The following is a 22,709-nucleotide window of genomic DNA, read 5'->3' as shown; positions in this document are numbered from 1 at the left end:
GCCCGCACAGCTGAGAAAAAAAAGAAGCTTTATGTTGTACCCTTCTTGTTCGAACATGTTTGCAGAGACGTGTCATGGAATTCAAGTGGATCAGCATGAACTAAAAATGAACAAAAATAAAGCGGCTATTAAGGGCTACATCAATTCAATGGTTTGCGTTTTCTTTTTTGTATTTTTTTGCACACTTTGCTAATGTAAGATGCTGGAGTCGTTTAGAGCTCCAAAAGCTGTCACCCTCGTGCCAAAATTTTAAGGGCTTGCTTAAAGACACAATTGGGGAAATAGGCATCGCACCAAATAAATTACTGGTTGTGTAAATTCACACTTAATGGGTGGGCAGGCATTCCGGATAGCAAAGAATAAAAGCAATTAAAAACAACATTTTCTGGACCTGCTGTCGACCAAAAACTGGTTGCGGGAGAGGTGTCAGTTTACTTCACAACCTCTGCTGAGGTGTCTCCGAGAAAGGCATGCAATTCTATCCGCCTCATTCTTGACTGTTGGCCAATATATGTGTGAAGTGTTTTAAATTACCCTGGAGGCATTGCTTTTTGGGTGGTGGGCAAACTATGGCAGGCGTCAAGTCAGACAGAGTCACTAATTACAGTCGAAAAATAAAAGCTCCTGAATGTTGCAATCTGTACCAGCGTTGTCACAACAACAACATGTTGACTTCAATGACATACCCGTAAAAATGTACGTGGCTTTATAACGGATTTGAAATGACAACATGGCAAAACTTAAAACGTCAGTACAAAACAGTGGAATAATAACTCAGACCTAAACAACTTGAAATTCTTTTTATCTGTATTCATTCAAAGAATTACTATAAGGATACTCATTAGAGTACTATTGACAACGTTAAAAAAATAAATAAATAAAAAATTGGATATTTAAATTTTTGGTTCAGGCCAAAGACAAATTATCCAGTACGGGTATTTGGAAATTATGGTATCGTGTGATTTCTGCATTTTTTACTAGTACCAGTACTTGGTGCAACACTAATCTGTAATTTTGTTATTTATTTATTTATATTTTAAATAGAAAATAACAACAAATGAAGAACAACCAAATGCAGTTGGCATTACATTTAAGACATGTAAAATATAACTTCTAGATGCCCAGTTAAATGTTTTATGATTGTGACATTTTATCATTTAACTACTTCTATTTCTTTTGGAAATATTATTTTGCAAATCCAAATGTCGACAAGCACCCCCCCCCAAACAGACTGTGTTAGACCTGTTCTACTAAATTTTAGTTTGTAGGGCGAGTTACTCTGCGATTCCCACCCATTCCAATTTTTTTTAAATTTTATTTCAAGCTTCAGAGGGGGCGTCAAGCTCACCTTTGGTGGTCTCGCTTTCTCGCACCAGGAATGTTCCTCTTCTATTCTCCAAACTGAGCAGCAGTCTCTCTGAGTCACGGCGGGTTATCTTGCCAAAATACCACCTGATATAGTCAAAGAGGGAAAAGACAGAAGGCACAAAAAGCAGCCGGTTGGTGAAGGCCCAACGAGTTGATCTTACAGACAAGAAGAAGCGAACACGCTTGCACACACAATGCCATGACAACAGCTGCTTACCTGGACTCTGCAGTCAGTGTGAGATGACTGCAGAAGAAGGAAGGCAAAAGGTGAGACAAGGAGCTGTTAAAGAAGGTTAGTTTAGCATATCAAGACTGATCATTGCCTCCAGGTGAAAACGAAAAGGAGGAAGGAAACATATAGTGTACGGACAAATGTATGGGGACACATTCTGTCGGCAAGAAGTATAAAGTGAAGAAATGTTAAGGAAACCTCCTTTTCCAGCAGAAACAGCTTCAACTATTTCTACAAGACATTTTTGTCCAGTTGTGTGCTCACAAGGAGATGATGAAATTGAGAGAGGGCGTACTGGCACTGCTTTAATCTCTCTTCTCCCAAACTCGGCCCACAAAGCTGTTAGAAGAGTAGAGTTGCCCAAAATGTCGGACTAAGGCGACGTGGCCGAACCCAACTGAACTGTTGCGCAGTGTGCAGGCTTCGGAAACTACTTTTTAGGAGTGGGAGACCGTCGGCTACTAGTTAGTAGTTTTGTTTTCTAATCTGAATTATAGAGGACGGCTGTCCTAACATCGCTGATGTCATGACCAATCAAAATATATCATAAAATAATGAATGTAATATATAAGAAAATAAATATAAACAGGCCATATTTTACTAACAATCACTTTTACTGCAATAACTAACTGTCACACACTAACGTTCTTGACATTTCTTTCTTTTAGTTATTTACCTACTTAGTTTCTATATGCTCCCAAATGCAAATTAGCATCCAGTCGGGACTGTTGGTCAATAAAGGTTGGGGACCACTGCAGCAGAGTATATGTATGTGGAGCCGGAAAACTTTGCTTTCCAATTTCAACAGTTATTCAACGACTTGGTGCGTACGAGGGTCACTCGCCAGTTGCGAATCAACGACTGATTTGTTTGCGATTGTCCAGTTCAGTCTTGTTCGGCCGCGTCGCTCGGTGAGTAGTCACGATAAGATGACGAATTAGACTTCAGGGACAACAAAGGACTTGAGTCCAACCTCTGATTGATTGATTAATAAATTAAGATGTGTCTCCGTACCTTTGTCCATATCGTGTATCACTGTTGCAAACAGAAATAGTTTGACATGCAGAAAGCAAGAGATAAGTAGTCACTCATAGATTGCACAGTAATTAAGAAACAGTTTCTCAAGTTCACGTTTATAAATGGTCATAATTGACTGAATATATTTTTTTGTACTTCCGATGACAAGTGACTCCGGTCATGTGGTCCAAGTCCAAGGACTCGCATTTATAAGAAGTAAAGCTAACTAGCCCAGGAGTCAGGCATGCCAAAGACTTTCCATTTTCCAAATTATTAACAAGGATGCTTGGGTGTGAATTAAAACGAGTACAAGGGTGACATGCAAGACAGATAAAAGTGAAGATGAAATCCATCGAAAAATATATACTCTTCTGCTTGGATGGAGTCGGACGGAGCCACGTAATTGCTGGGAATATATCCGCTCTCTCCGGTGGTCAGGGAGCGCGCCAGCCACCAGTCGCCCTCTCTGCAACGACAACACACATCACATGAGGTACAAAAAACACATGACATGGAACAGCAACGGGGCAACAATGATGGGGGCAGTCAAATGAAGAAAATTGTGCACCGGCAGAGATGGGCATGATGAATACCGTTGATTTTTGATTATTAAGGATTTTGTCAATGTGGAATTTTATCACTCTACCATTTCTTTTTAATCAACAGGTTTAAGTTGTGGAATTACTACACTCAAAAGTAAATGGTTTTCAATACCATTAATCAATAGAATAGTGCAATTAATTCAGTCGATATTCGTTTGCTTCCGAACCAGGCTGCTGTAGTGATCGGAAGACAAAGTAAAAAAAAAAAAAAAACGCGGTGGGAATGCAATATCTGTTGCAGGACATCGGATGGACTGACTGGTCAAATGACTACTTTCAAATGTTGACATGCTTATATTTCTCTACACTCGACAGGAATTAGCAACCTGGATTTTATTATTATCATTATTAGTAGCAGTTGTATTACACTTGACTTGTGCATTTGAATACAAAGATTGTTAGCGGGGAGACTCATGCTTTATCAGTCTATCCTGGCTCTTTTCTTTTGTTAAAAAAAAAAGATGCAAATAAAATTGTTGTTGGAAGAAAAAAATAACAGTCTTTATTAAATCACATTCACATTAGTGTAAAATACAATGACAATATTTATATAAAAAAATAAAATAAAATAAAAAACCCTTCCAAGACCAGTATTGTGTGCATGACCAAACCATAGCATCTGTAGCGGTAAATTGGGGAACAACGATGAGAAGATTTACCCAAATAATTTGAGCAAATTTAGCACTTGAGAAGTGTGCAATAAAACTGGTAAATCTATACATGAATCAGTACCCAAGAAGCAGCTCTCACTTATAAAAAGGTTGTTGACCCCTGTGCAAAAATATATAATTAACCATGACTTTTTAAATAAATATAAATAAATAAATAGTCAAATAAATTACAATACATTGATGTCCAATTATTCCTATATTACTGCTTTCTGATTTTCTAAAGCCCAGTAAGCCAATTTATGTATAAAAAGGTGAATTTAGTTAGAAATATTTCATTCGCATTGAGATCTTATTTTAAATGGAAAAAGACTTCATTCAACTTTTTCATGTGTCGATGGCCCGCCTCGTTTATATGAGAGATGGCCTAATATATTTGTTAAACACTGAACATAAAAAAAAAAACATAACATTAAAAATTGATGGAAATTTCTTTTTATGCCCATCCCTAATTTGGACACAATGGGACAGGACATGCAAACGTGGGTAATATGACAATGGGATAGGATTGTGTTTATCATTATTAGGGAGCAGCTGCTGAAGCTTTGCAGCACTGCAATGACCATCGACAGTGCTGAAAAGTCTCAGACAAACGTGCCGTGACTACAGAGGGGTGGGGCCAGTGTGGTTTGGATAACATTATACTGCAAACTTGGGGTAACGCAAGCAAATACGTCGGCAGGCAGTGCATCTAGGGTGCTTTCACATAGACAGTTGTCAATTAGTTGAGTCTGTAAATTTGCTCCGTTTACCCAAAGGGTAAATATTCCAAGTGAACCAAAATACATCATAGCAAACACTCTTGGCTTAACGGTTGCATGAATGTAAACAGGAATAAGGTTAGCTATAGGGACTATGGAGTGAAACAGCGCTAATATACACAACATGTTTATCCCTTGTTGACAACTTTCAAAATGAAATGGACACTCTGGCAAGATACAACACACCAGCAAATAGCCAAGTGCAAGATATAATCGCTGAATCAGCATGGTACACTTTGTTTGGTCTGCACTTTGGTTTGATCACTGCGTTTAGACTTCACACAGAGGGGAAAAATGAACAAGAATTGAATTAAAACAGACTAAACGTCACTAGTGTGAAAGCACCCTTGAATGCAACTCCTTTGCAGCTTCACAAACCTGCAGTTCACTTTCCTCCTAGAAAAATATGATGGATGAAGAAGAGAAATGATGAGGGGGGATTGGGTTTGAGGGCAGAAAGAGAAGCGACAGTTATAAGCAATGGCAGAACAGCATAGCAGTAAATATGCTCAAACCATCAATCAGACATAAGTAAATCTTGTCATAATTCAGGCGGCGCTCGATATCAACCTACGAGTCACTGAGTCCGACAACACTCTAGAGAGGAGAACTAAGAGTTTGTCTCTCTTAACTAGACTGTTATTATACGTCACGCGATACAGATCCAGGTCTTTGTCCAAAGGGGCCAGATGTTGATAATCCACCATTGTATTAATCGCCGCCGTCTAGATCAACAGTTAGTTTGTATGTAAGCAGCACATGGCTCATTGAACATTTACTGAGTCATGAAGCGGCCCCCGTTCCTGTTAAAAACAACCATAAGCCCCAAACAACCTTTGACTGTGAACTTGAGAAGCAATGATGGAAAAGAATCTCTGTTTGTCAAGAACATGGATGATTTTACGTACAGTATTTTGCGTCAATTCACAAAAGAAGTTTTGAAAAGTTTGCAACATTTTCCAATGTCTGACGGCAATCTTGGAAATTAACTTTGTGATGATTTTGATCACATTTTATTTTACAGGACGATATAAGATCGTTGGCAAAAGTATATTATCCATATTCCTTACGTGTTGTTGACTATCTGGAGGCGCTCTCCCTTTCTGAACGATAGATCGGAAGCTGTTCGAGACTCGTAGTCATACAATGCTACGAAGGTCGTTACGCCTCCTGTGTGGAGAGGAAACATTCATGAGTGAGTTACAGACATTCCTGAGGATCCACACTTAAGATTGTCAGCATACCTCAGAACAATTCACTTCAGCAAGCATCCATGAATTAACTAGCATGTTTTGCTTTTACTTGGCCTTTCTGATGAGAGTTATTTCAAAAAGTAGTAGCCCATGCGCATCATAATTTCTCAAAGTCAAGGTACAGTTTATCTTTTTTAGAATTAACCAGAGCTGGGCACTTGTTTGCCGGTCAGTCCCCCGTCCCCGATCTCGGTTCCGTTCTGGCCTCGACCCTCCGGCTATATTCATAATAATTGGCGGCCTCCAACCCCGTTACGCCCCCCCCCCAAAAAAAAAAGCGTCCGTGCATGACACCACCGCGGGAGAGATGCTAAAGGCAGAGGTTTATTTAAAGACATTTTTTTTAAGTTCAACTAACGTCCCAGAATGAACAATAATCGATATTAAACACACAAGAGACCACAAAAAAATAAAAAATAAAATAAAACTGCAGTTTTGTGCAAAAGTGTCTCACCAGCTAGTGTGATTCTACTTGAAGAGGAATTGAGGTTACTGTTGTCCACGCCGCCAAACAGGGCCAGTTCGGCCTTATTACCCATGGAATGGTTGCCACCGAGGTTCCCCTCCACAGTGGTGCTACGACTGGGAGTTAAGGACTGCTGCGCGGAGTTCAGGTGGTGGCCGCCGGCCCCTCCACCGGAGCTGAGGTTGGCATCGAGGCTGATGGTGCGTGGACCCGAATCCTTGGGCTTACTTTTGGATCCCCCCATTGTGAGGCCTAGAGGACATTGAAGGAAACGGGAATGAGGTGACGATTGAAGACTACGCAAGCCTCTCTAAAACATGAGGTTTTAAAATGAGTCGTCTCTGTCACAATTTTTCATGACAGTCATTAAGTGGCAATCCACTTTAACAAAAGTCAACTTAGTTTTCAATTGTCTTTGATTCTTAAACTGAGGGGCAACAAAACAAGCTCATGTGTAAAAATTAATTTAAAAAATTGAACATATTACCATATTTTTATCACCCTGGGTCATACTTTCACCTTTTCCATTTTGACTCCAAAAAGTAGAACCGTAATGGTATCAATTCAAAGACAATCTAATTAATAATACAACAACCCACGCAAAGGGTTTGTGCAACCCACTGATGGTTTGCGACCCACCCGTCATAAAGGAAGCCATCAATGCTTAGAAATATACAATGCCCGAATTACATAAGTCTTACTTGATAACAACAAAACCTTGACTGACAGAATGACTCAAAGTCGGTGGTTTTCGTCTAATCCGGAAAGATTAAATAAATCTGGATGACAATTGTGACTGACAGATATACTAGCCAAGTTATGTCATGTAACAGCCAAAACCAATGGGGTTCTTGCTTTGAAATAACTTGAACCTAAAAGGTTGAAGAAACTTCTGAAATTTGGGATATCAACGAACTTTAATAGTCTTTGCTAGTCTGTATTTCACAGAAAGTTGGTTTTACAATAAGAGCCGTTTTAGGGGTTGTTACAAGAAAAAAACAAAAGCAACAAACTTTTGGAGCCAAAAAAAAACAACAAACCTTGATAGACAGGTCTCAAAATCAAAGTATTTGAAAATGACACCATTATCCTTTGTAAGTCTGAAAGGAATAATTTGTGAAAAGAGTCCTGAGGGTCATTCTTTCACTCATTTTCGCAGGTCTTTGTGAACGGTCTATGAAAAACACAAAGAAAAATAACTTTGCTACTTTTTAACTTCGATGTCTAGAGGTGGTGGACCTCTACATCTGGCATATACTGTATAGTCATGGATGTGGGAAAAAAGAGACAACAAAAACAAAAAAATACTTTCCATAAAAGCTTATAGCCTATTTTATATTCCACTTACTGTATATAAAGAAAAAAAACGTAGAGGTACTGAGGACGTAGGACATTGACTGCATACCAAATATCAGCTGCTGCATCTCACATTCAACACATGCGCGCACACACCCCCACACGCACACACACACACACACACACACACACACACACACACACACCCATCTTGACTGATATATGCAGCAACTTAAATGATCCATCCATTTTCTATCCCACTTATCCCAAGTAAACCGTCACACAATAAGTGACTCCAATTCAAATAATTGATTGTACCTTTTAGACTTTAGGTAAAGCAATAATAAAGAATGCCGCTCTTGAACGCAAAGATCTTCACCAAGACCAAATTTACTTTGTCGATTATAAACTGAATTACAGGCATTCCAATATAAACTTTTTTTTTTTTTTTATGTGTACACTGAAATACCAACAGTGAAATATATATTCTGTTAGTTGCTCAGAACGTAAAGTCAGTTTCATATTTTGAGTGAAGGTCGACAGATGCTGGCTAATAAATGCAGAACTTTAAAGGTTAATCACGACTAAGAGACAGCAGTTTAAAGATCAGTGTATCTTTTTTCTTCCCATTATGCTTTATATAGCGCTCATGAAGGAGCTGTAATCGCAGCTTAGTGTGGGAATATGATTACACTAAGCCAAATCAGCGCTATGGTGGACAGATATAACCACAGGGGGGGCTGCTATGAAAAGCAAATTTTCAGAGAAGGCTGATTTGGGAGCTGTAGTGACAAGCTGGCAGGGGGTCAGAGTGCCCACAGGAAGCGCCAAGATGCTCAGCCTGCCGAGCACTCCATGCATCGCTTCCATTTCATCGCCATGTCTGATTCACTCTAGACCAGCTTGAACTTGATGACCAGAGATCTGTGTCACATGCCGTTTAATATGACACAATATTTGTATAATTGAGAATTTGGACATTCAAATAAGCGTCCAAAGAAATATCCTTGCCTTATAAATTCCTGTATGATTGTTCTCAAATCTTTATTAGTTTCAAGGCAGCCTAGTGTTTGCAAGTCTGCCACACAGTTCTGAGGATTAGCTTGGAATCTCAGCTGTGGCCTTCCTGTGTGGAGTTCGCATGTCGTCCCCACACTTGCGTGGGTACTCCTGCTTTCACCCTCGTTCTAAAAAAATCCATCTTAGACTCATTGAAGACTCTCAGTTGCCTACAGGTTTGAATGTGAGTGTGAATAGTTGTTGGTATACATGTGCCCTGCGATTGGCTGGCAACCAGTCCAGGGCGTACCCATTTTTCAGTCAAATGCAACAGGCTCCAGCTCACCCACGACCCTAATTATGGAAAACAGTGAAGAAAATGGATGGATGCATATTTGAACTACAGGAAAGAACAACTAGTTTTATTCCAGCAAGTCCCAAAAAATGTCTTAATGAATTAAAAAAAAAAAAGAGAAAGCAGAATTGTGGAATGGAAAGGCAATACGAAGTTAATCCAGTTAAATTATTCATTTTATTTTGATTCTACCACAGCTTGTGCGTGGAGCCTGAAATCAGTGGACTCTCCCTGATTTTCTTCAACAACTGGACAACAATGTATTAGACCCTGATTTTTTTCATCCATCCACCCGTTTAGTAAAGCGTTTGTCCTCATTAGGGAACGGCTAAGATGACTTTGGGCAGGTTACACGCTTCGACATGGAAAAAAAAAAATTCATCCTCACAGTCATACCTACGGACAATTTAAAGTCCTCAATTATGGAATGTAGCAGAAAGTTGGAGTACATGGAGAACACGTTGGAAGCACAAGGACAACATCTAAACACCACACAAGCCTGTGTCCAACTATCAAAATCTCAACTGACAGCATACTTTTAACTTAAGACCATGCTAACGCCATAATCACGTCAAATTGAAGAACGAAAACAATCAAACACTGAAAATCTGGGAAAATCTGTTTCTAAATCCACAGACTGCATTCGATGTTAGGGTCTCGTGTAAATTTTACAACCGTCTTTTCTTCATGTTGTTTCCATTAAAGTCATTTCAGTTCACTACAGAAGACACAACAATCCTGTCGCTTGAAGGTTTTCCGCTTAAAAAGCAAACAGGAAAAAAGGAAATAAATGAAGTCAAGCGAGACGGCATTTGGATAGAGCGAAAGCACGTGCGTTATCGTTTGTTAGCTAATAAAGTTAGCCTCATTCTGGTCTAATAGGGCTTGAAGAAGACGCGAGAATAGAGAGAGACTGGGCTGCATGAAAATCCCTGTGGCAAGGAGGCGGGGGGGTGTGGTTGCTTGCTTGGGGAGGGGTTTTCTTAATTATGCATAAGATCTGGCAAAGAGCTCCAAATCCTTCGAGTCTTCAGGGCTTTGGTTGAATACCAACAGCAGTCTTTCAGTAATGCTGCGGGGGCTCCTCCTCTACAAATGCCTTACTTGGACACTTAACCTGGAAAAAAAAAATTGTTCCAACCTTATTCTATCATTGGAATAAAAGCAGTGTTAGGATCCTGGCAGGTTGAAAATTCACAGCAATTAATGTTCATCTATATTTGTATGATCTCTGTGATGAAGAAGACGGGGTTCTTGCCCAATTTGCAAAGATTCTTTTCATCTATCGGGACATCAAAATTGGTCAAACTTGCTTCAGATGATTTTTTTTTTTTGTATGCAGACTTGATGAGAAGATATTCCCCGCTGTGAGGATGAAACAAAGTTAAGTCAGACTGACAGATGGGGAAACTCATGAAGAGGCAAGTTGAGGCTTGTATGCTGAGACCAAAACCACAACAGTTTTCTTCACTTCTACCACTTCACTTCTACTTTGGTTTTGGTTGAATATTGGTCGAGTCGTATCTTTTGTTGTGCGGTTTTAAACGCTTACTGATTATTTGTAAAACAATAATAAAAGGAAATTAAATAATGAAAACTCAGGGTACTGTTCTGTCAAAGGTACACATTTCTACCATTTTGAAAAAAATAAAATAAAATAAAAATCTCGTAGCTTTTATGGCTTATCATTTTTGTGCAATTAATGGGACAGAAAAAAATCAAAATCACAACAAGTCAGTCACAGTTGCCGCCCATTTTATAAGAGTAGGGCACATCGCAAAAAACACACATAAAAAAAAAACTGAGGTTCAGTGATAGATCATGGCCCATAACGCAGCCATTGTGGAAGTCCCATTGTCACAAGTTTAACAAGCAAATGAGCTTCCTCAAATGATGAAATGAAGCGGTTGTTAAAGGGAAGATAACACTCTGGTTTCATCGGGTCCATTTACATAAGTGCGCGGCATAGGTGCACTGGCAGAAGCCTAACCAGCAGACCAGTTTGTTGGCGTGTTCTTGCGATCAAAATGCAAACTTGACGATCTTACGTTTGCCTTTGGATCACACACATCTGGTCCTTTTTAGTATTTATCTGTGCAGCGCACTGAAAAGGGCTGGCCAAGTCATGGAGTTCACAGATTAGGAAGTCTGTGTACATGTCTTTATGTCAGCGCACGGCATGCATTCCTTCATCTTAATACGCTCCATGTAATTACAACACTGGTAGTTCATTCCTGGGTCACCATCAACAATTTCCACGTGATCCAAATGCTGTTGTTCACGTCCTGATTATCGCCATCCATTTCCTTCGCCTAGTGGCTAAACCCTGCAACGACATTGCATCGGGGCCGGCACACACACACACTATCTTTGCAATGACAAGACTGGATAGACCAGTCTTACCACGGTGAGAATTTCTCTTTATCCTGTCTCAACAAATAACGAATCCAAGCACGCAATGGTCCAAGTTAAATGTCACAATGTTCCCTTATTCTCCTCGTTGAACCAACACACGGGAACTGAGATGTGTTTGCACAGCTAACATTTACTGTACACCCACACAGCTTTCACGATCAGCTGCACCGTCACAAATGTTTGGTAGCTCACTACAATGCGTTTCAAATATTATTTTTGGTACACAGCCTCTTTGTTTTGCAGTCAGTCGCTTTATCTGCTTTTCTCAAGAAAACTGAATGATTGGGTTAGTCTGACACATAAACAAGTTACTCTGACTGATTTTATATTCAATTAAAATTTTCAGATGCGGCTTCCTCACTGCACACTTGTGCCGGCACATTTGAGAGACTACTCGCTTCGGCATTTACCCCATCAGCTGGGGGAAAATATGAAAATCAAGCGACACAGAACTCATACCGGGTAACTTGAAACTAGACACGCTAACAAACAAAAACGTTGTAGGAGAACAATGGTCATATAATCCTCAGCCAAAATAAGGAGAAGTATTTTAGTGGCGAGGAGACGCAGGAGAGCTAGAAAACAAACTGGTGCGGCAAAGGGTAGACTGTGGATTATAATTCTGAAGCAGCAAAAAATAAGGCACAACAACAAACAGACGAAGATATCGTTAGCATGCGTGTTGTTGGTATGTCCAGCTGTGTAGCATCAAGTGATACAATGACGAGACAGTGATGCAGATGACTCTGCTGGACTAATGAGTGACCAGCAGTCACCCATACTACATCACCCATACTGCCGGGGCAACCCCCCCCCCCAAATAAAAAAAAAATGTAGTTGCCCAGTTTAATATGCATAAACCTAATCCTGGAAAAAGCAACCTTTAGATGGAAACAGGTTCTAAATTACAATTACACATTAATGTTAAAGTAGATGTATAAAATCCATTTGCATGCTAACGGGAAATCTGTATCGACCTCCAGGGGCGATTCAAGTAACAAATATTCACACACAAACGCTGTAGGAACTCATACATAGATTATATAACATTCAAGGCCTTATATTCTGTGAGAAACTGGTTATTTTAATAGAGCTCAGTCGCGACTTTGTTCGACTTTTCTTATCTGACACCACACTGCTGCTAAGAGGCTAATAAATTCTGACTGCGTTTTTTTTATTGGTATTTATTATATTCTCATTTTACTTTCTTACTCATTTATTTTCTCTTCATGCTTTCTAGTTATTTTTAAAGTTTTGTTTTCAAGGATCCAAGACATTTGACACTGAAGTAAAGCTTATAGTAAATATACAGAGCCACATCCCCATCAACCTCACTAATTTATACATTTTGCAACATACGTAACAGTTATTCCTCATATGGTGACTGGAAGGGGCCATAGCGCCACCTAAGGCAGTGGAGGTAGACGCGTTAGAATAGAAATAGAAATCCCTTTATTGTCATTGTACTCAAGTGTTACGGTTAATAAGCCAATTATCAAAGGGACAAGAAGTCCAAATAAAACGTCCACTTAGAGCTAAAGCGCAAACTCTGAAAAGCGGCTCCATATTTGGTGGGTAAATACACATCTCCGATTGCAGGATTTTGCTGAGTCCTGAGCATAAGTCCCAATCACAAAACTAACACTGCCACCCCACCATCATGGACAGTCACAGGGTTGGGCAGGAGGTGAGGTCAATATTTACAGCTCCAAGCACATATGCACAACTCTGCGGTTGCCATGGAGGCAATTCCGAGCATTCCACAAAATCGACACAGTGCACCGATGAATCATGGCAGCTCAAGTAATGAGGAATGAGTTTCTGGAAAGTGGAAGCAGGTGAGCCCACCTGCGCAGATTACATTCAGTCTGATGCTTTTTTCAACAGTCAAAACACAAAACATTCCTGTGTCACATTCCAGCCTCTCGGGAGCCGCCAGTGTTTGGACACTCCACCAAAGGATCCTGGTCATGTGGGAGGATTTTTTTTTTTTGTTTTACCCTCAAGTGACCTATGTTCAAACCACCTTTTGTTTGCCAAACGTCATCACTAAGCTGCCCTTCAAATCATATGACATCATTGGGCTTGTGGAGCAGCAGCTGTCTTAAAGCTTACTGAAGAATTATATGTCCACTTCCAAACAACAAACATTGCTGGCACCAACTGCAAATTCATGGATTTATTTTGACCCCCCCTTCCCACCCTCCTTAATCTGAGTGTGACATACATGAAATTATTTCGAGTTTCAGGCTCTGTTAGTAGATATCCAGGCCATTTTGCATTCGTTTTTTTTTTTTGCTTTCGTGAGGAGAAGACAAAAAAAATTCAAACAATGAAATCCACATTATTAATTTGTAACATTCCATTAATAAATTACTATGCCCAACTTTTACCACCATTCACACGCACACATGTTCACACGTGATTCTTTGTACCATGACTATGGAGCAATTTGTTGCTTTTGTTCACCATATGGCGCTCATTTGCTCTCCTCCCATTTAAGATGGCTTTACAATACATTGCTTAAGTAACAAAATTCAGATTGAATGGTGCTTGTTGCCAGCGCTAGCAGCGCTGAATTTAACAGATCTAAAGGATTCTGCACACTTTGATGTTGACAGCTTGACACAGTTAACGTTCCTTCTGATCACTTTTTAATATACCAGGCATACTCAAATGTGATGTTTTAGCCCAAAAAAACAAAAATCGCTAGTGCGGTTTTGGTCACTTTGTCTCATAGAAAACTAAAGGAGGGAATTAATCCAAATTCTCACTAATGTTTCTAGAGAGGTAACTAGTGTGCAGTTTAAATTTGAGTATAAAATGTTGATTATCGAAAAATTAAAACCAGTTGCCAGGTAAGTGGAAATTTGTTTTTCTGTCTTCTGTATCTTTAACTAAAAAAAATTAATAAAATAAATAAAATAAAAATAAAAAAAAAAATATATATATATATATATATATATATATGAATACCCAATTATTTGTTAGGTTATCCGAATACAAAAATATTCAGCAGCTAACGCCCTAGTTTTAAATTACAATATCTATAAACTGGGAAGTGGCTAGTGTGGATATTTTTTTAAATGACTTAATTCCCCACTGACTACGCACTCGCATGAAAATGATGTCACATGTGCTCAGGGAACAACCACTCACGGCTTAGCTTGCAAACGTCACATGACCAAACCCAGAAAACAGGTTCAACAAATCATTTTACGGCACCAGGTAGCCCCCAAAGGCCGCAAGAATAGCCAGCGAGCATGTTCTAAAAATACATAGACAGTAATGGAACAGGGTGATATTCTATAAGTGGAATAGAAGTGATCATTTGTGGCATGGACATATGGACATAAAGTGCCGCATATTGATATTCAATTATTTTTTTGATTATGGTGAGAAATCATTAGGATGATCAGTGTCTTCAAAGAACTAATATTATTAATAACAGTAAATTTAAGCAATTTTGTCATTTCATAAGTGTGGATCAAACTAGTCTCCTTTCGCATTAACAAGTAACAAAGAAGTAGCTCTCAGTTACAAAACATTGGCCGACCCCCTGCAATAAATATGTCATGGCATGATCAATTTAACTGTTGCTTACACAACATCCTTCATACAATATTTCCGTATTCACATTTGACTTGCAAGCACCACATTACAAGGTATTATTTGGTTTCGGAGAAATGTCATTTGAACTTTCCTGTGTTCTTTCACTCAGCCCAGGTATGTGTCCTCTATACGCGCAGCGGGCGGGGGTCCAAACATGCTGGCTCCCAGAATACAGCCACAGTCAACCCAACCAGCAGACATGTTCAGATATGTGAGCCAGGTGTGCATGTGCTGTGACATTCCCCGGTATGGTGCAGCAGTGACATGAAGCACAGTCATCATTCAGGAATGCCGAGGCGAGTTTAAACTCAACGCCTGCTCGCACGGCCCACGGCAGGAATGCACGGAAAGCAGGTATGGTGTCTGTCAGCCCACCGTGTGTTGAGAGCCACACAGGTGAGCTGCACACGCATGACAGACGTCGACGAACAACCATTCACATTGACAGCCAGGCCGAGGGACAATATATTGTATTCAATTAACCTACCATACATGTTTTTGGAATGCGGAAGGAAACCAGAGTACCTGGAAAAAACCCACGGAGGCACGGGGAGAAGATGCAAACTCCACACAGGAAGGCCGAAGCCAGAATCGAACCCCGCAGCTCTGAACTGTGAGGTGGACGTGCTAACCAGTCGGCTACCACGCTATTCAAACGTGAAATAAATAAATTCATTAAATAAATACATTTGTGTTTGTTTGTCCACGTGTGTTAACAGGCGACATTCAGGTTCATGGAGGATGATAAACGGGGTGAGGTGGGCGGTGGCGTCTTATTCTGAGGAATGAATCCTGAATTCGGCCCATACTCATTTGCGACACAAAGTTCTACTGAAACTGATTTTGTCATTTTTGTGTTGGAGTGTTACAGCAGCAAAGATATAGGTCACACAGAGACGGCGGCGTAATGAACATTCGGAAAAGCAAACCTATGCAAATATATACAGACATACACAAATCTCGATGTATATACACAGGTACACAGAAAAAATTGTGCCAAGATTTGTGAAAAAGTACAAGTTGGGGCCCGTCGTCCTCAGCGAGAGCATAGACCAATAATGACATTCAATTTTTTTTCAGTGTACTCCTCCTTCATTTCCATAAGGGATTTCACCTTATCTGTCTTTAAACTGACCCTTTGTTTTAGCAGGTCTCCATTTTAATATTTAAACCAGCAAAACCGACAGAATCATAAGCTGAGAGTTGTTGATATTGTATCGAGTAAGTTGGCATGCTCGATTTTAGGAGTAACCAATTATTGATGACCTTGCAGTTACAAGCGACAAATGCTTTATTTATGTTTTGTTTGAGCTTTTTTTTAATATTGTGCTTTATATGCACAAAAAGGTTATGTGCAGATTTTTATTTTAACGTTTTATTGCTAAAAATGTGATGTTACATGCCACATATAATTAGGGTAGGACGGAAACCGCCGATGTGACAATTAGTTTTGTCATATTTTTCCACCAATATATACTAGTTAATGCACACATATTGGTATTCAGTTTTTTTTTTATAAATTATTGTCCGGTCGTAAATGTTGAAGTGGCTTTCTCTCTTTGACGATGCAAAATTAATGTTTGAACGAACATGCTGTTTTTGAGATCTCCCTAAAAGTGAGGATTTTGGAGGCATGAGAATTCTGCCGGACACCAGCGAAATGTTCACACGGCAGCATTAAATATCTTAAAATGGTCCAACCTAAGGAATCAAGGTTGAATTGAATCAAGAGAATCTTAACAATGCCCAGCCCTAGTAAATGGGCTGTCACTTGTATAGCGCTTTTCTACCTTTGGTACTTATATCGATGCTCTGTGATTGACTGGCGACTAGTCTGGGCTATAGTCCAACTTTTGTCCAGTCAGCTGAGATAGGCCATAGCTCCATGTGACCCTGAACCACAAACGGTATGTTACAGAAATTGGATATATGCAAGATTATTCAGACCACAGTGTTTATAAGTGGTTATGGAATGCATAAACCTGCTGACTAAATGAAGAGGTGTAAAAGATGAACTGAGATACATTTCTATTGTAATACACATTTTACAAACATCGGCCAGCATTTAATTCTTGATCAGCATGGACCACATAACACTGCACTGGTAAAGGAGGATGCAAAGCCTCATGCATGAACATGTCATCATCCTGACCTAGCTTGTCCAGCTGCGCCGCCACAAAGCGACACAGAGGCATCTTTCTTCGTGCTAAACACGCCATTTCCTGTCACGAAGCCACGCAGAGCGATGGGAACCAAGGTGATAGCTTTTGCCACAGAGGCCGGATTGAGTGGGGATGAGTGGCCTCTGTCACCCATGGCCCAATCCCAACACTGCGGGACAGGAAGTAGATAGGGCTGCTGGCATGGACACAAGTCCTCCACTGTTTGTCTCCATCAAACATCTATCAGATAGTCCATTCAAATAGATGCCAGAGCCGCTGACTTGACTGCTGTGTGGGATCACACGTCTTCTTTGTGCTGTGGCATTCAGGTAGTGAGGGTGAGACACACAGCCTTGGCAATCAAGGAACGCAACCCGAGAGTTAACGGGTTGACTAGATTTACGGAACATGGTTCAAGTGGTTTTGATATACTCCACCCACCCATGTGTTCCACTTTGCTTAATGTCAACCGCCATCGGAATCACACCTCAATCACAATGGATAGAAATGTCACATGATGAGATGCCCTCCATGATGACAGCGGGTTAAGTAAACAGGTTGGATGCACGCCGTCATTGCGATACGGACGTCATCCAAATGAAGCACTGATGCCATACACGCACGTACGTCTACGGAAAATGAGACCAGAACGACAAAGGATGGAAGGCAGAATCTGAAGATCTGTGTTGTTGCTGTAAATGCTGGTGGTAGACATGGGAATGCAAGAAAAACGCCACAGAGAAGCGACTGTATCAACTACAACAAAATTAGGCCACCAACACATCAACAGAACCAAGCTTGAGTGGACTGGAGTGATGTGAGCAGGTGGTGTTGATGTTCTCATGACCACCCGCTAATTAGCACCAAAAACGGTCCAGAGCGTCATATGTTTAGAATAAAAAATAAAAATTAAGAGCACCACCCCCATTGACTGCTGTATATATTACATCTTTTCAGCAAACGAAAAAGTGCTAAGATAGATACAGTAAAGGTTTATTCTTAGTAGTATTAGATGGATAGCTAGATAGATATACATTACATGAATCATGTACCAAAAACAACAAAATGAATATTGTGTACAGAGCCCAAATCTGTTGAGAGTGGTTTACCTGCTCTCCTCAAACAAACTTCCACCAATTTACAACATCAGAAATAATTCCAATATGTCCTTCGAGCTCAGTGCCAATTAATCCTCATTTGACTGAAAGGAAAGTGGGACACCAGCGGGATCAAATGATGATCTCAGCAAGCCGTCGGCTACAGTATGCTCACTTCAGAACTATTAAATCCACAGGGGGAACGATCACAAAGTAGTCCCGCTTTAAACTGACCTTGACTTGAACACATTTTATGTTTCACATCTGCTCCTTTTCATTTGAACATACTTCGCCATTGCACGACCATGCTACTCTTCCAAAGACAAGTTGACAGTATTTGTCATATAGTTCTTATTCATAACATCAGAATTGTCATACCGCCTACGAACAGGAATTCCTTTACTCACACACATACACAGGCATGGAAATGGCCAAGTAATGTTAAATTAAAAAAAATCAACTAACTTTGTTAGTTTAATTGTCTGTGCTTACTGATTTGCTCACATTCGGAAAGTTGTTGTCAGAGAATATTAGTATAAAGCACCAACAAGGCTGTAATATTTTTAGTGTATATTTTCAATAGTGGAACATTTCTGAGATTGCAACCTTATATTAGTGTATCACCACTAGTGATACATAGTGTATGTTTGTATATTTCTTATTTAAAGACACATCTGTAAGACATTATCATAAATTGTTTCAGTGATGTTCAGAAACATTTGATATTGTTCATTTGTTAGTAGGGCATTTTTTTACATGCTTAACAAATCTCCAGGTGCATCATTAACTTAAGAAGGAAAAAAAACAACAACAATTTGAGTGCTCATGTAAAGAACTCCAGTTGCTAATCAAAACAGCAGCCTATGAGTGGTCTTCTCGGATGAATTCCAGTGTGGTTAATGATTTTACGTGACATATGAAGACAGTGTTTGCAATGTCGTGTGACACGACATCGCGCGACATGAGAACAAGTCTCTGCCTGGCTAACCCAAAATGATCCCGTTTCCGCCTCCCTGAGTCGCTGCACAAAGGCAATTTTGAAAGTGGAAGTGACTTGTCCTGTAGCCGCAGGGCCCGGATGGCTGTGGGTACAAGTGGCACATTGATGCTAGCCAGGCCCAGTGCATCACCCTGACAGGCAGGCCGAGCCACTATAAGGAGGAACAAAAGGCTCCAGTCCAAAGCCATGCAGCCAATTAGCAGGAATTTCAGCCTTGAGAGCCCCTTCTCACCGATCCCCATTCAAGGAGTTTCACTGCATTACATTCATCGAATTCCAGGGAGTATTAGGAAAGACCAACATGTGCACAGTGAAGCATCTCTCAGTACATTGAAAAACACTCAACACAACATTTTAGGGCGTGTGTTTGCCTGTTGCCAAAAATCCCTAATTCTGTCAGAAAATACAAAAATAACTACCAACATAATCTGTGGAGGATTAGTCTAATGCACGACTGAAACGCAGATGGGAGCGTGATTTCATGATGATTGAAAATATATTGACGCTCTGATACGTGTCACTGAGAAAAAGGAATACAATAAATAAACATCACATTTCCGAGAGGATTACTTAGGGAAAAACAAGTCCGAGTTTTCAGGGCGGGTCGACTTCAGAAAGCTTCCGAATGCATGTGACATTCCGAAGTCGCTAAACCAGGTTGGCTCATGGAGGAAGCGCACAACCACTGACGCGGCTGCCCTTCCACAAATTACAGAGCGCACAATTACACAAACGTCGTCCGGGCAAACATCGTTGTTTCCATTAGTGCCACATTAAAAGCAATATTTTGCCCTTGGAGTCACGCTCCGTGGAAGAGACTAATCGTGGCTGCATGACAACCGTGTTTGAACAGTTTGAGGAAGGAAAAACGTGCTTGGAATGATTTAAAACAGTCTCTCCCAAACTAAGGGACATGAAACTAACTGAAAAGAAACGTTGTGGCTCTCCTGCAGATTTTAGTTGGAATGAGAAAATATGTTGGAGTGTGCCTGTGGGATTTTTTTGGGACGTCAGAGACCACCAGTGTTGGAGCTGAGAGGGGAGAATGTGTTTGATGTGCTTGTTCCTCCACTTCAAACTCAAGCAAGCATGCGTTTGTGGACTTTGTTTTGCGAACTGAGAACAAAAAAGGGCCTCCCCCAAGCTGTTCCCACAAAGATGCTTCCAATCGTCCAAAATTTCCCAAAATTAAAAGGCTTGTCCATACTCTTGAAGGTCCTAATTGTGTACTTTGAAATCTAATAATTATCTCTTTGGGTTACATCAGTATATTTTACCTTGAGGAAGTAAAATAGACTAAAATATATCTGAAAGTCATGAATTTGATCCCATTGGCACGATCTTTCTATGCGCAAACTGCAAAGTAAAGAAACTGAATAATAACAGTGGGACCTCTAAAGCTGAACACAGATTTTTTTTTTAATGGGATGCTAGTTGTTAATTTTGTTCGGATTTGGAAACCATTTTTCCCCGATAGAAAAACATAAATAAAAATAATTCTATTACAGGATTAAACTACTGCTTTAATGGACAATTCTTGCGTTGCATCTCATCTGAAAGAACGGAGTAAAACACACAATCGCCTGTATTTAAGATTGGCTTTAATAAGTTTGAGTCCGAAACCGTATTCCATTATCAGGAGGACTTTTAAACACTTAAAAACAGCACACACTTCACATATGAGAGAGTCAAGAAGTAAATACAAGTGTCGTGAGAACTGAAAAATCATATCGGAAGCGTTAACTGTACTGTGGAGCCTTTTAAGTCAAATACCGTGACAAGGTTTATTTTTATTTATTTTATTTTTTTTTTTCTAGAAAAATCTTACTCTAAATTTGGCTGGGAGATAGAAAAAGGAACTATGCACAAGTTTTGCTTTGTCTTCAGCTTTAAATAGATTTTTTTGAGTAGTACTTTTTCCCCTGAGGAGGTACTTTATTTATTTTTAGAAAAAAATGCGTCAAAAATTCGCCAAATTTCTGGGGGCTAGAAAACCTTTTTCTTTGGCTTTTTTGTAGGACTTTAACAGAAGAAACTGATTTTAAGATAAGAATAATATACACAGGCATTTAATTTAAGTGACGTAAGCAGTTTCACGTTAAGTAGGGTGGTGCTTGTCTTGTCCAACACTTACCTAAACTTCTAATTACTGTATATATCTGCATTAAGGTCACGTGGAAAACCAGTCGGTCCAGCGGTAACCGAGCGTGCCATCAAGTGATGCGTGATGACGTATTAGTTACGTAAGATTGAAACGTCGTAGCTCAACCGAGTACCCAATGTGTGAGCATCCAGTGTGTGCCATGAGAATGAAAACGCAACACTTTCGGTATATAAAAAAATGTAGATTTGCTGAACAGAAGTAAGAAGGGCACGATCGATTATTTACTTATTTTTTGACGCAGTGACTGTCTGGCGCCAGTAAGAACACAAGAGCAAGTTTACTCACCCAACCCACTCGTGGAGGTATGTGGTGGTCTCTTCTGGCTCCGGTCACGTCTTCAAGTCAAAACATCAATGTACACGAATGAGAACGAGCAAAAGAGAGATCCAAAACGTCCTAGCTCCCCAAATCGGGCTTCTTTTTAATTTTTGGGGACGGGTTGAGTGGATGGGGGGCGAACAACGACAGCCACACTGCGTCCGTGCCACGATTGAAAGTCGACGAGGGGACGCCGGTGAGCCGAGGTCATATCGCGGGGAAGCTCCTACACGGCACAAACATTTTCACGCAGGAAAGAAACTCCCGAAAAACTCAATTATAAAACACGACTTTCTCAAAAAGTGTTTCCTTTATGCATGGAGAAGCGTCCGTGTGAGCCCAGGAAGAGCCAGTTCGGTTCAAAACACCGGGATGTGTCAGAGCAGGCAGGGGGCGGGGCCTTATCAGACTGGCGAACATTGATTGGTGGAACTTCTCATACATACATTAACCCCTGATTGCGTTTATCGACGGCCCTTGACAGCCCGGGGATCCCGTCCTCCTGCAAAGCCAACATTACGACGAATATAAAAACAAAAATTTTAAACATTTTTCGTTGTTGAATGTATTATTCTCATGGGACAACAGGAGTTTATGATAATGTCTATTCCTCATTTAAATAACAGATTAATAATTAGTTGAAATAAAAACAATGGTTAAAAAGGATAACATGTACTCATTAGTCAATGTACGAGTCTTTTGCCTAGTAATCATACAGTTACTGTAATGTACAGTAATAAAACCTTGTAGAACACTGGCATCTGCTGTTCAGTGGCAGTACACCTAACCAAACTCTCACGAAATGTGCCTGAAATTTTCCATGGATTCATAGTCCATCCATCCATTTATTCTCCATAAATGTGATCATGGAGGTACATGTTTTTTTTCAGCCACACCGTTCTGAAATTTAGCATTCAAATCACA

General features: G+C 40.1%; 1 protein-coding gene across 6 annotated transcripts in view; it reads right to left on the bottom strand.

Moving 5' to 3' along the window:
• src (SRC proto-oncogene, non-receptor tyrosine kinase) overlaps positions 1-22,181 on the bottom strand; it is a 29,379-nt gene extending 7,198 nt beyond the window's left edge. Inside the window, exons 1-7 of one of the 6 annotated variants that reach the window (XM_088289411.1) lie at positions 21,753-22,181; positions 6,356-6,619; positions 5,719-5,818; positions 5,027-5,044; positions 2,985-3,083; positions 1,586-1,648; positions 1,349-1,452 (exon numbers count right to left, since the gene is read on the bottom strand). In XM_088289411.1, the coding sequence (XP_088145537.1) occupies positions 1,349-1,452; positions 1,586-1,648; positions 2,985-3,083; positions 5,027-5,044; positions 5,719-5,818; positions 6,356-6,611 (640 nt within the window). In that variant the 5' untranslated portion in view covers positions 6,612-6,619; positions 21,753-22,181. The remainder of the gene's footprint in view (positions 1-1,348; positions 1,453-1,585; positions 1,649-2,984; positions 3,084-5,026; positions 5,045-5,718; positions 5,819-6,355; positions 6,620-21,752) is intronic. The other 5 variants (XM_088289413.1, XM_088289415.1, XM_088289412.1 and 2 more) reach the window with 5 other exon arrangements.
• Positions 22,182-22,709: the final 528 nt, after the last annotated feature.

Source organism: Idiotropiscis lumnitzeri, chromosome 3 (assembly GCF_059441095.1).
Source record: "Idiotropiscis lumnitzeri isolate Australia: NSW breed Sydney's pygmy pipehorse chromosome 3, RoL_Ilum_1.0, whole genome shotgun sequence".
NCBI lineage: Eukaryota > Metazoa > Chordata > Actinopteri > Syngnathiformes > Syngnathidae > Idiotropiscis > Idiotropiscis lumnitzeri.
The sequence above is the reverse complement of the archived record's forward strand: the minus strand, read 5'-3'. Positions and strand labels throughout refer to the sequence as shown.